This window comes from Mycena indigotica (assembly GCF_014461135.1).
Source record: "Mycena indigotica strain 171206Taipei chromosome Unknown Mind.scaff0003, whole genome shotgun sequence".
NCBI classification, from domain to species: Eukaryota; Fungi; Basidiomycota; class Agaricomycetes; order Agaricales; family Mycenaceae; genus Mycena; species Mycena indigotica.
This window is the reverse complement of record NW_023503002.1, coordinates 5,722,659-5,735,143: the sequence shown is the minus strand read 5'-3', so window position 1 is coordinate 5,735,143 and position 12,485 is coordinate 5,722,659. Positions and strand designations below refer to the sequence as shown.

General features: G+C 52.8%; 3 protein-coding genes across 3 annotated transcripts; 2 read left to right on the top strand and 1 right to left on the bottom strand.

Moving 5' to 3' along the window:
• Positions 1-140: 140 nt before the first annotated feature.
• MIND_00404700 (MYND-type domain-containing protein) lies at positions 141-1,351 on the top strand (the record flags this gene model as incomplete). Its single annotated transcript, XM_037360871.1, has 3 exons — positions 141-372; positions 423-614; positions 666-1,351. 3 exons carry the CDS (start codon positions 141-143, stop codon positions 1,349-1,351), a joined length of 1,110 nt encoding a protein of 369 aa, XP_037223756.1.
• A 5,813-nt stretch (positions 1,352-7,164) lies between these two features.
• On the bottom strand, positions 7,165-8,778 carry MIND_00404600 (uncharacterized protein; the record flags this gene model as incomplete). Its single annotated transcript, XM_037360870.1, has 4 exons — positions 7,165-7,457; positions 7,503-8,018; positions 8,066-8,542; positions 8,586-8,778. 4 exons carry the CDS (start codon positions 8,776-8,778, stop codon positions 7,165-7,167), a joined length of 1,479 nt encoding a protein of 492 aa, XP_037223755.1.
• Positions 8,779-10,207: 1,429 nt separating this feature from the next.
• MIND_00404500 (uncharacterized protein) lies at positions 10,208-11,113 on the top strand (the record flags this gene model as incomplete). Its single annotated transcript, XM_037360869.1, has 2 exons — positions 10,208-10,901; positions 10,956-11,113. The coding sequence occupies 2 exons, from the start codon at positions 10,208-10,210 to the stop codon at positions 11,111-11,113; spliced, it is 852 nt and encodes a 283-aa protein (XP_037223754.1).
• Between the last annotated feature and the right edge of the window lie 1,372 nt (positions 11,114-12,485).

Sequence of the window (12,485 nt, the reverse complement as noted above, 5' to 3'; positions counted from 1 at the left end):
CGTTGCGCCAGACGCAACGCTAACATGAAAGTGAAGATGCACGTGCTTCGAGATTGCTCTGACTCATTGGTAGGCATATGTGATCGATTGGGCGCTTCTTCGGGCCGTGCCTCGTGTCCCCTTTCCCACTTGCCCACACAATGCAAGAGCTGCCTGAAGACCTCTGGCCGCCGTACAAGACGTGGCCCAAGCTCGCCTTCCCCAGGAATATCACCAGTTTGGATACACCCTGGGTCGCTTCGCCGGCTCCAAATCAGCCCGCCACGATCCAGCTCCCAGAGCTATTGAAAGAACAGTCGGCGACGATCAAGCAGCCGGAGCGAGCCCGCGGGTGGGCGCGATTAAAGAGGCTTGTTCGAAGGAGGTCTGGCGGTGAGAGTTCCCTCTTCTTGTGTGATTACATGCTAATTGCCGCTTCGAAGGGGCCAATGGTACAGAAGCGCTCCCCCGAGAGTTCCCGAAACTTACTAGTACTCCCGCCAATGTTACACCGGGACCTCAACTGTTTTTGCGGAGCGCTGACATCGGGGAGCCTCCTACGGCTGCTGACTGGCGAGCGTTTGCGGCGTATTCACGACCAAGTGTCAATGGTGTGGACGTCCACAACACGTTTAGTGAGTCAGATCTTAACGTACAATAATACATGTCCCTGATATCTGTGTCAGCTGATAGTCCCACTCCCTATCGCGAACTGGACCCGGAAGAGGTGGACGTGCAAGAAGTATTCGACAGTCTTCGTAGTCCCCGCGGTGGGGTATACCCTGAGCGCTGGGTTCGCGGCATCAAACACCCCGCACTACCGCCCAAGCCGACGTGGCATGTCCCGCTCCATGGCGAACCTCTCCCATTTCCTTGGGAACTCCATCTCAACCCCTTCCTCCATGCCGCCGTCACCGGTCCGGCGCCAATTTTCTGGAATATCCGCCAAGGCGCTGATGCCAGTGTGTTATATGGAGGGCCCGACGATGCCGCATTTCCGCTCTCCGCTCAGGACCTGGCGCAGCCAGCGACTTTTCCCCTTGTCACACACATGTATGTCAGCGGCCTTGGCCTCGCCGCAGCTCGTCTCCCGTGGAAGTTTTTTGTGATAAATATGAGCGGCATACGCATACGCGACATATTCAACGCCATAACCGCCAACTTCCTCGAGTTGGTCTTTCCACGAGAAGTCCAGAAATGGAGCAGGCAAACACAAGCACATGCGCGACTGGAGTTCCGGCTGCGTGGCGGGCACCTGAAGAACGACGGGCTGCGGAGGATGGACTATCTCAGCGGGCAGCTGTTTTTCCGTGGGCTGGCACCGAACCCCGACTTGACGGGATGGATGCTGTTTGTTGGACCGCAGTGGTAGCATGCTACTTTCTTCTCTTTGGACTATGACCTAACGACACCACGCGAATTCGCGAATGCTATCATAATTTGTGATTGGCGTGCTTGCTAAGATGAGCAACGACCGAGAATTGCTAGTAATAGCGCGATTGGACAAGTGAGTCCATTCTTTCCCGCCCTAGACTCGCCAAGTTTCAAAACCTTGATGATAGATGCAAGGAGAGAAAAGCTGGACCTCTGACGGGCTCCCCGACTACTCCCGACGGAGGCACTGTCGCTCAGGCCCGGGCTCTCCGACCATACAGTCACGGCGACTTCAAAGACAGCACTGTGCCAATTTATCATGATCCCTGCCACTGAAAGATTGGGTGGAGATCATGCACATCTTCCTGATCAGTACAATCAAGGGGGCACGAACTTCGAAGTCTGTTCGCAGCAACCAAAGAGTCGCCCGCCATCGCCTGCGCTGGCGTCACGACTGCCCACGCTTTCATCTTACACTGAATTTAGATTGCCCTAATGGGAATCGCCGACACCGCCTTCGCGATCTGATTCGGCGGGGGTTACACGACAACCTCGATGTGACTGACGGCGCGTCAGCGTGTGTGGGTCGCGGAGCCCATGTCAGCGGTACTGTGCTCACTGCTCGAGCGTGGATCTAACGCAAGTACTCAACAGATTCTCTAACGCAGATTCTCTAACCCTGAGGCTATTCAATCGTCTTCAATGGATCAGCTTGACCTTCCTTTTGGCTTCAAGTTGAGCTGACGGTAAGAGAAGGCCAAACTTGAACTTGAGTACGTGTGGAATGTGGTTGATGATATAATATAAGACTTACATGCCCTCCAGGGACAACATCCTCTCGGCATTGGAAGGGGCGATTTGAGTAGCCTGGATAAGGATCATGACTTCGCATGTTCGAACAACGGGTATGAAGCTGGCGCAGTGAGCCTACGACCGCATGTATGGCAGTGGGGATGCGGAGGGACCGACGACCAGCGGCAAATCTCACGGATCCAATCGCGAATCGCCGCAACCACCAAATTACGGCTCCGATCCGAAGGTCCTCCTTTCATATACTGATCGGGATGGCATCGACGGCATCAAATTGCCCGCGACGGACGTTCCTGTGACGTTAGAGACGCCAGGCTTTCTGCTTACTCCTCGGATGGGCTAGCTCTGTGCTGTGTTATCGTCAAGTTTCCTGCTGGCCCCAACATGCGGGGTAAGAATGCACTCATTTTGCAGTTCAAGTTTGATGAGCAGCTGATAGGGTATTGTTGTTCGTTGTGACGGCCAGGCTGCAGCACCAGCGATGCGCCTCGGATGACAAGGTCGGGTATATAACCAGATCCAGTTGCGTCATGTTCCCTCGTCCAACAATCCCAGCTTGAAGCCCTCGTCCCTCGTCATGGCCGCCGATAACTCTCCACCGAGCCCGGAACTGGCTGCGCTCTTCACCAAGAGAAGGAGGGTTATCATCGCTTGCACCAACTGCCGCAAGCGGAAAATAAGGGTGTGTGTTTTATTACACTCCGAAGGTCTAGACTTATGTATTTTCTAGTGCTTGACCTCGGAGGAGTCCCCAGTCAATCCCTGCGAGAGATGCACAGAGAAAGGGCTGCGATGCGAATACGTTACGGTGACGGACCAGCGCGAATACCGGCGTCGCCGTACGCGGGGAAGCCGTCACAGCGCGCGTCCAAGCGCAATCGGGCCCGGGTCAACGTCCACAGGCACACCGTCGCCGATAACACTTTTCCACGATGCGACGTCCGAGGCGATTTCCCCAAACAGGCATTGGTCAATGCCGGATATCGACGCCTCGCAATACTCGAGCTTACTCAATGGCACAGATCCACTGGCCGTCTTGGACTTGAGCCTCAGTGGATCTGCCTATACGACTCGTCCCTTCGATTCAAGTTTTAACATCGAGGCCGCGTCCCTTCCACCTATCAACTTCCCGCCTTCCGGACCAACGTACCCAATGACGAGCTTCAACATGGGGTTCAGCACGCCGCCTCCTCCTCCTCGTCTCCGACTCATTTCCAGCACAATCAGCCATATGCTAGACGCAATACCGCGCCGCCGTTCTCGCCATATGACCACAGCTTGCTGGGTAACGTAGGACATACGGACCTCGACATGCATAGTACCAGTATGGTCGGGCCCTCGATTGCCAGATACGGTCATCGTGGGCTGGATTTTGGCCCCATCCGACGATCGCCGGAGGCACTCCCGTTCATGTCGTCTGGGCTCCCGGTCACCCGCATTCCCACTCCAGAGCACAGCAACTTCCCGGATGTGGTTAGCCTGAGAACCCATGGCTTGCTCTCTAAGTGAGTCTAATTTCCTCTTGATAAACTCAGAGCTAAGCGTGCTAAATGTATCCCAGCTGTGGCATTTGTCCATTCGGCGCCTGCACCTGCGCATGGCCACAGTAGCCGCCGCGGCGCTTCAAGGCTTGGATTTACTGGAAATTTAATTTATTCATTATTTATTCAACTTGCAGTTAAACAACACAATGTATTTGTACCACCATATGGATATGTACTATTTGCAGACCGGAGTCTTGCAGCTGTCCTTCTCACCGAGCCTGCGTCCTAGTCCGAGCACAAGCCGAAGCAAGTTACGATCGCTAACGGATACCGTTTACTACATAGTTCGATTCCGTCGCGATCATTAGTAATGAACGGGCCGAGATCCCCACTGCAGCACTGCTTGGTGTGGCTTTACCCGCTTTTGTTGACATTGGACGACTAGAAATGTGTGCGATCGTCCTTTACTAGTAGAAATTGAATAACCAATGAATGTCAATCACTGGTTTCCATTTTATAAGAGTACTAGTATATAGTATATATACAGACCAACTTGAAAGAGTGCTGATTCTAACTATAAGAGGAGTTAGGCTGAGTGCGATACTTAAACTTGAAGGACCTACATAACACCTTTTTTTTTTTTTTGCCAATCATGATTTTTTAAGATTGAAAGACGAAATTAGGCACGTCGGATAGTTGCAGACAACACCCTGGCGACGTGGGGGGAGATGCTAGGCCCCGGGCGCCGAAGGCGTCTCAGCGCATCCGCTCGCCGAATCCACCAGCCCGGGAACGCGAACCGTAGAGTAATGATGCAGAGAACTTCTAGCACCAGGAGTCCCGTCATTGGCAGGGCACATTGTAGGAGCGACAAGAGGTACGGAGACGACGCGTCGGACGAGTATTTTATCGCAATACCAAGCCTACAATGGTGGAATAAATAGTAAGGACTCCACCGGAAGGGAAATATATTGGAAACGCACGGGTGGGCGACCACAAAAGCAGTTGTCACTGCCTCCTTCCGTGGATGAGATGTCCAGCCATTGCGCACTCTCACGGCCATCTGGGCAAAGATACAGGCGAAGGACGCGCGCAAGAGCAATAAAAGCCATGGCCGCTTTTGGTTAACCTGCAAGGCAACAGGGAGAAACACAGAAAAGACCCATGCAGCCGTCTGGGCGAGCGTTATGTCGAGCTGGTACTCCTCCACGAATGCCTTAGCGCGCGGAGTATCATAGATGCGTCTGCCAGTGGGTATGCCTGCGATGTGCGCGAGAAAAGCGTCGAAATCGTAAAATGGCTGGAGTAAAGTTTGCGCAATAGGGGCAGAGGACATGGTTGCTTGTGCGGACAAGTTTGATGGTCGGGCGGACGCTCAGCGGAGGCTACTTTATAGTCGCAGGCGGAGGCAAAAGCCTTTCGGATTTCCTTTGTGGCTTTGTACCTTTGTATTCATTGCCAATGGTCGTGACCAAATGACCACAAGAGCGATAGACGGGTATTCATTGAGCGCCATAGAAAGACACAATGAAGCGCTTTACATCCATAGCTTCAGCTCTTCGATGAGCGGCTTGAGAATGGTGAGCTGCGTGTCAGTTTTCGATGTCCAGCCACCAACAACAACTCACTTCAAAGATTTCATTCTGCTACGACAAAAACTCCTGCCCTCGTTGTTGTGTATCGCCATGCGCGTGTTTAATAGCAACGGACAGAGGATGAAAGAAGTCGTGATCACGCGCATGTGGCGGGGATCATTTTTTCTTTCCTCCTCCCACCACCTCCGAACGACGCACGCCCTCCAAATCACTCACGCAACCAGCCCAGGCTGGCACTGCGTCTGCCCAGGCCGTCCGCGCCGACGAGAGCCCCTTATGCGGTACGCTTTCGGCTTCTTATGCCCTCTTGCTTTTTTCTGTGCTCAAGGGACCGTTTTCCAGCATTTGCGGGTTCGGATACGACTAGTACATCGGCCACGGGCCCTTCTCGACCCGCAGCGCCGCTTTCTGCCCCTGCCCCCGACTCATACATGAAATCGTCTCCAAAGGGAATCTCCAGACAGGGCACGGACAGCGATGAAGAACACCAACTTCAGGTGGGCTAGTAGCAGTATGTCCGCTTTGTGAGCTTTCCGCTGACGTTGTATCATAGAGACTGCTCCACTCCTCCTCCGCTACTTTGGCGAATTGGTCGGAACGCGCCATTTGGGAACGTCAAAGATGGCTGGCTGGTCACATCCACAGCTGAATGTGAAGGGGCAGAAAACCTGCAGTATGAGTGCGCGGCTTTTGATTGACTGTGAGTTCCACTCGTTTGTCGCCGTTCCATTCAAAGTTCGTTAACTCATCCGTCAGGGTCCAGTCCACCCACCTCTTTCTGTATTATTGTCGGGAACGCAACCAAGTAATAGAAGGATTCATAGGCAGCAGGTATGTCGCCTTATATCTTTCCCCTTCTCGACTGAGGCATTTTGCAGCAATATCATCTGAATCGTGACACTTGCATACCCTAGGACGAATACTTGTCCAGTTTTCAATCCGAAGAGATGATGCTTTATATCTACGGTCTCGATACCATTCACAAATACCATTCACATGGAACTCGACCCTTCACAAGTCCGAAGAAACCATCTTGCAATCTCCATTCCACATCCTTTCGACTTTTTGCCCTTGTCACGCTGTGACGGTCACGTCCAAAAAAAAGTCCTCGACCCTATCTTGTTCCCCACCCGATGACAGACTATTTCGACACGCCCTCCTCATCTCGAGACTTCATACTGGCATATATTTCTTGCCATTTTGGTTGGGAAGGTGCTCGTTGGTCCGCTCTTGCCTCTCACGACCTTCTGGCCAAATTCCGCGTTTTCACGCCGTCGACTGTTGCTCGCTTGTATAGGGCTCCGTGAGAGATGCTAGGGCTGCATGCCATGCTGTTGCCGGGCTCGGAAACGCGCTGCATCGATCCATTCGTTCCCCCGCTTGGTCGCAAAGCCCGCTTTAGCAGCTTTACCGAAATGCACCAGCGAGTCTTCATGCGACTTCTTCGTCATCCCCAACTACTACCCCTGATGCCTTCCTGAGTGTCATGCGCGCATTGACACACTTCCTCTGAAGATTTCGCCAAGAAGTGATGAAAAAAAAAAAACGCTCGATATATCTCCCTCGACACCTGATGGACCGTATCTTCTGATGTTATGGCATCTTCACCTCTTGTGCTTACTCTTCCCACCTCGATATTGTATGGAGGGGTGCTCGGTTCGGCGCCCTCTTGGCCCAAAATCCACAATTTTTCGTCTTTCGACGTGTGGTGCTCTGATTCGTCTTTTTGTGCTCTGCAATTGCGGTCAAGCTTTGTTATATGCTATTCAATCCCACAATTTACCCTCTGGCACCCAACTCATCATCTTCCCTTATTGATAGCATTTCTCCTTCCGACGCACCACTACTCCTACATATAAGCTCCATTATTATGTGCAGTACATTACATCTCCAGCTCGCTATACCGAAGGTAGCATAGGGTGTTATTCTGATTCCCCGCCATCCGTATACGCTGGCGGCGCCGTCGCCGGAATCGAATTGCGGCTGCGGATTTCGTTTCTCAGGCCGTCCATCTCCTGCTGGAGGCGCCGCATGCGCTCATCGACATCGTTTGTCGAATGGGCGTTGCCTACGGCGATAGGGACTGCTGCGTACTTTGCTGTATGCCTCCGTGTCCGACCCGCGCTAGAAGTCGGACTCGTGGAAGACACCTCTGTTGCCGTGGCGGTCGTGGTGCTCCGCATATCGGGCCCTTCGACAGGAAAAGGATCTGGCGCTAGTCACTAGTCAGATTTGGAAATTTGCATCAAGTCCCACTCACCCGTTCGGTCCGCAACAATGTCGCCCCGCGTTCTACGTCTTCTCCACCACCAAAACGATATGCCAACGAGGGCGAGTAAGACAACGACACCAGCGGCCACGCCCCCGCCGATTGCAGCGCCTGAAGCTTCGTGTTTTGGTGCATTTGTCGGGGATGTCCCCACACTACTGGCGGTAGTCGATGAAGACGGCGACCCATTGGCTGGCGGCGGGAACGTAAACTGCGGCCTATCATGCGGCGTAGCAAAGTCCCCGGCGTATGTTATATAGTCGATCTGCACCGCTGGGTTTGCAGGGCCCGCAACATCGAGGATCGTGGCGATGAGCGTGTGGTTCCCACCCGCGAGCGTTGGCGTCGCGAAGTACACGAAATGTGGGCCGACGATGCCATTTTTGGCGGCATTCGCGGTGAACGACTTGGTGGTGGAGTTGCCGTCGACGGAGAAGCTCATGTTGAGTTCCCAGTTGTCGGTGGTCGCGCTGGCGGGAAGAATACCGTGTACCGACACAGACGTGCCTATCAGGATGCTAAGTCAATGGCTACTTCAAAATTGGTTCACTCACCCGAAAACAAGAACACAAACGAGTCGCCCACCTTTGCGCTCGTATGCGTGGAGTTGTTATGTGGGTAGAAAGCGGTGACAAATGTGGGGGGAAGGATCGAGTTGCCCTGGAGGTGGTAGTCGCTCTTCACGGTCCACGCCCCATTCCACTGTATCTCCTTGCTCATGTCGTCCACCAGCATCGTCTGCCCCGCCACATTTGTGAACTCCCCAGCTTGGATGACGACGTAGTCTACGCCGAGTCCTAGAAATCCGGTAAGGCCGAGACGGAGCGTGCCTGCAGTTGACGCAGTCCCCGTCGAGAAGATCAGGCCAAGTGTGGCTGGCGCGGGGTATGTGTAGGGTTGGTACGTGCTGAGGTCGTTTGCGTTGGCGCCAGGACGTGTGGAGTCGCTAATCCTGATAGTCTGGTTGTAGGGCACGCCTTGCGTCGACGGGGCGGTGGGCGGTGTTACGCCATACAGCGACATCGAGGTCCCTGCCATCGATTAGCCGGAAGAATGGAGGTATTTGAGACCAACCAGAAAACTGAAGTAGCCAGGGCTCGAGCTCGTGAAGAGAGGAGTTCGCCTGTGGGACGAGGACTAGCATGGTGTCGTTGTATCGCGCAGGGTACGATGAGCCAGGCACGCCGAAGCCCCCTGCGAAGTTTTGCAGTCTGGTCAACGTCCAGTCGTCGACGATGATGCTGACGGGGTCGGAATTAGTGGCCATTAATATTGCAGCACTAGCGTCCTGCGAGTCGAGGGTCAAGCGCCTGGCAGGTAAGAGGGAAAAGAAGAAAAAGCAACCGGACGGCGCCGGCGTTTGAGGGAGCGATTGCAGTATCTGCGCGCTATGCTTAGCACATATGGAGCAAGAGAGACGCCAAGGGCGGGAGAGTATCAGTGATTGACGAGAGAGTTGGAGCTCGTTATGCACGGCTGGTGTCCGGCAGCTGTGGAGCGGGTCGTCCGTCGCCGTGGCGGAGGATTTAAACGCGACAACAATAGCGACTCTCAGGGCTAGCGAGGACTGAGCCGCTCTGGATTACAATACGCGCCAGTGGTCCATCATTTGAGTTTGTCCAACGGTGCAATGTGGGCGAGAGAAACGAGTAGATTTGCCACGTGACGTCTGAATCACACACTTTCCTGCTTGTCCTCCACGTCGATGGCGAAAACGGTCCCCGGAGTACCCTCATCTCCAACTCCGCCACTGCCCTGTTTACCTTCCGCACAATGAGGCAAGCTGCTCTCAATCAAGCGTATGCCATCTCAATTGGCCACCCCCATATGCAGCTACAAATAGCTTGCAAAGGACCGGTTCTAGAAAGTTGGTCAAGAGCGTGAAAGTGCACCGCTGCCTGGCCCGGGCACACTATATGCTGAAGGCAGAGAGAATTCCGGGCGGAGACGGTCAAGAGGAGAAGGACGATTAAATAACGCGCAGCCATCGACTTTCAAGGTGCGTTTCTGAGCGTTTCGGTCGATATCCTGTGCTTATCCTATACCTAACAGGCTCATGACAGGCCCTCTGTCGAAGAAATATAACTTGTTCATACTCCATATCTGCCCTTTGCGCGAACACCACATTATTGCAGCCCCCTTGCCTTCCTCAACAGTCCCTCCAGCCTGTGTCTACTGCACATCCTTCATATGACCACACCCATTGGCCAATTCGCTTTCCATTCATTTGTACCCCACACACACCCATCTTCCGCTGCCTCGACGCCCTCGACCAATTTTATCGCAAGCAAGCTATCGTTGCCGATCTGCGTTACGAACAGCCCAACCAAAGCACTAGCATCTCACCATAATCCACGCCTTACATCTCGGCCGCTCCCCTGCTCTCCGCCTCCCAAGCGCCCGAAATACCTCTTTTCCCGCTCAAGATCATTACCATGTCACGCGTGACGACTCCCCGACGACTTAATCCAGAAACAACTCCCTCTATTCCTGTCGATGCCCTCTAATGAGCGGACCTTCTTGTACAGCCGTACCACATGTTCCGTCAAATTAACTTCTCCCCGAATTTCGGACTGGAAGGTGTCCATCTGACGCTCTTTGGCGCAGACTCGGACTTGGCCATGTAGTGGAGCGCGAAGGGCACATGAAACCAAAGTGGTTGCGGGCGCGATTGAAACCGTCGTTTTTTGACAAAAATGGAGCATATATATGCGGCTCCCGCGCTTTCTGCCGCAAGGGGACCATGGAACTTCTTCTCGAGCTTGTGGATGGTTGTCTGCGCTGCTGAATCTGAGTCATGCATTTGCGGCAACTTGAAGTCAGCAACACCAGCCCCACATGCGCTGTACGGTGCCATTTCCGCCCGTATTCTTTGGGGCGCACGCCCTTCCTTTCATTTCAAGTTTCTCTCCATCCAACTCTTCGACACATATGGAATCATCTCTTTCGCGGGTCACGTGATGACCATGATACTCGAGCATGGCTGCGTCCCAGCATTGCGGCCTGCTGCTCAAGGGACATCTGGGTGTATCTACGTCACCCTATGCAGCTGCAAGTTTGGTCTTGGGGTCACCTGTGGGCATTTGGAGGTGCTGCGGGACAGCCTAGTCACCCATCTTGAGGTATCCAACTCCCTGGCAGATGTTGACTCGGAGCTGGACGGGAGAGCGATTCCGACTCGGAGCCCGGTCGCTTTCCCATTGCAGGTGTTGCAGATTGGTCAGCCTACAGAGCGCCTCTCAACATGTCTCATTAACCAGCCACTGCTCTTCGCCCATCTTTGCCGCCTGGAAATATCCTTTGACGACACCTCGCAGTTATACTCAGCGTATTCTATCCTAAGGGCGCTCAAATCACTGGATCACCTCCAATTGCAGTGTACCGCCGTCGGTTTGTTTATCATGCTCGCTTCCGCGTAATATATATCTCACTCCAGTGCTTCAGACCGGATATACCTCCCGATGCACTGGCCACTTAGAAATCTGCGGACAGTAGAACTGACGCTCGCCCTCCCCCCTGCCAGTATCTTGCTGCGGTTAGGGGCCGCTCGAGCGTGCGCATTGAATACCAAACCTGGGTTATCCTTCTCTTCCGCTCTTTGACACAGCCCGCTGCTCCCGAAACCCCCCAGCTCAGTAAGATCATCCTCAATATCCAACTCCCAACACATAACGAGGCCGACCTGTTCTTCATCGCGCGCCTGCATGAGCTCGACGCTCATATCCTCGCGTTGGACCCGGAAGGAACTGCTGGGTCCGGGCCAGTAGTGACCGTGCGCCTGCACTCAAAGTTGGACTTCCATGGGCGGTGGCGGGCCAACCTGCGTGCACGCGCGGTCAGGCAGGTGACAGACACGTTTCCATTCCTCCACCAACGGGGCCGGCTTCTTGTGGATTTGGTATAGTCGGTCAATGTGCGACATGGCTAAATCAGGAGAAGTGGCCTGGGCCCACTGGCAAGAATGACATGGGCGGTATTCCAAATTTTACTTGTTCAAGTTGTAGTTTAGAATGACAATAAAGATAGCTGGGGTCCTAGTGTTGAGATGAGATCAACAATTCATTTTACTATGGTACCTCCCAGGTGGTATCTGTCAGGGGAACCCCTCTTTCGGACCGTCCGAGCGCATCCAAGTACCTTGATAAGATTTTTTCAGTTTAACTAGCCCCGGGCCCCCAGGCCATGACACATCAATGTTTAGATACTTACTTAACTGCTTGGGCTTCTCAAAAGGGAAAATATGATACTGACGAGCCTCCAGTCTCGTCAGCATCACTTAGTCATCATTGATCCGCCGGCTGTGCTGTCCTTCTGGAGCACTCTGGCAGTTGTGTTCCTTTTGGTTCCTAGTTTCTGTTCCTCTTATTTAGTAGCTCCAAAAGCTTTTAGTATAAAAAGCCTGTAGTGGTCTAGTTATGTTCCAGAATAGTCATTCTCCCACTTCTGTCCACTTCTGTCCATCTCTCTGCCTCTCTGACTAGTTGAGCTGTTGCCTTTTGGAGCAGTGAAGCAGTTTGAAGCACTTGCCTGTTTTGTCTCTTGCTCATTTTGTGAGTAAGCACGTCAACACTAGTTATGGGATTACAAGAGTGTACATAACTAAACCTGCAGATTTAAGCATCCAGGCTTTCCATGAACATTATGTAATCTCAGAGTTGGTAATATTTGCTGATGACAGTATATATATATATACTTAGTGATGCTTATTTAGTTTTTTAAATTCTTGTGAAAATTATATGTTAGAGCAAGACAAGACAAAGACATATATATAAATATATATAATATATATATGTCTTTGGAGGGATGGACTAGCCAACTATCATACTTGAGCTAATTACTTCAGTTTTTCTAAAACACTATAAAGCAATCCCTCTACTTGCTCCAACCGATTCTGAATTCCATTTAATTGTTCCTGAAGCTGCTTACTATCCTGTGCTAGATTCTGCAAGCCTGCTTGAGCAATAATGGGAGGCA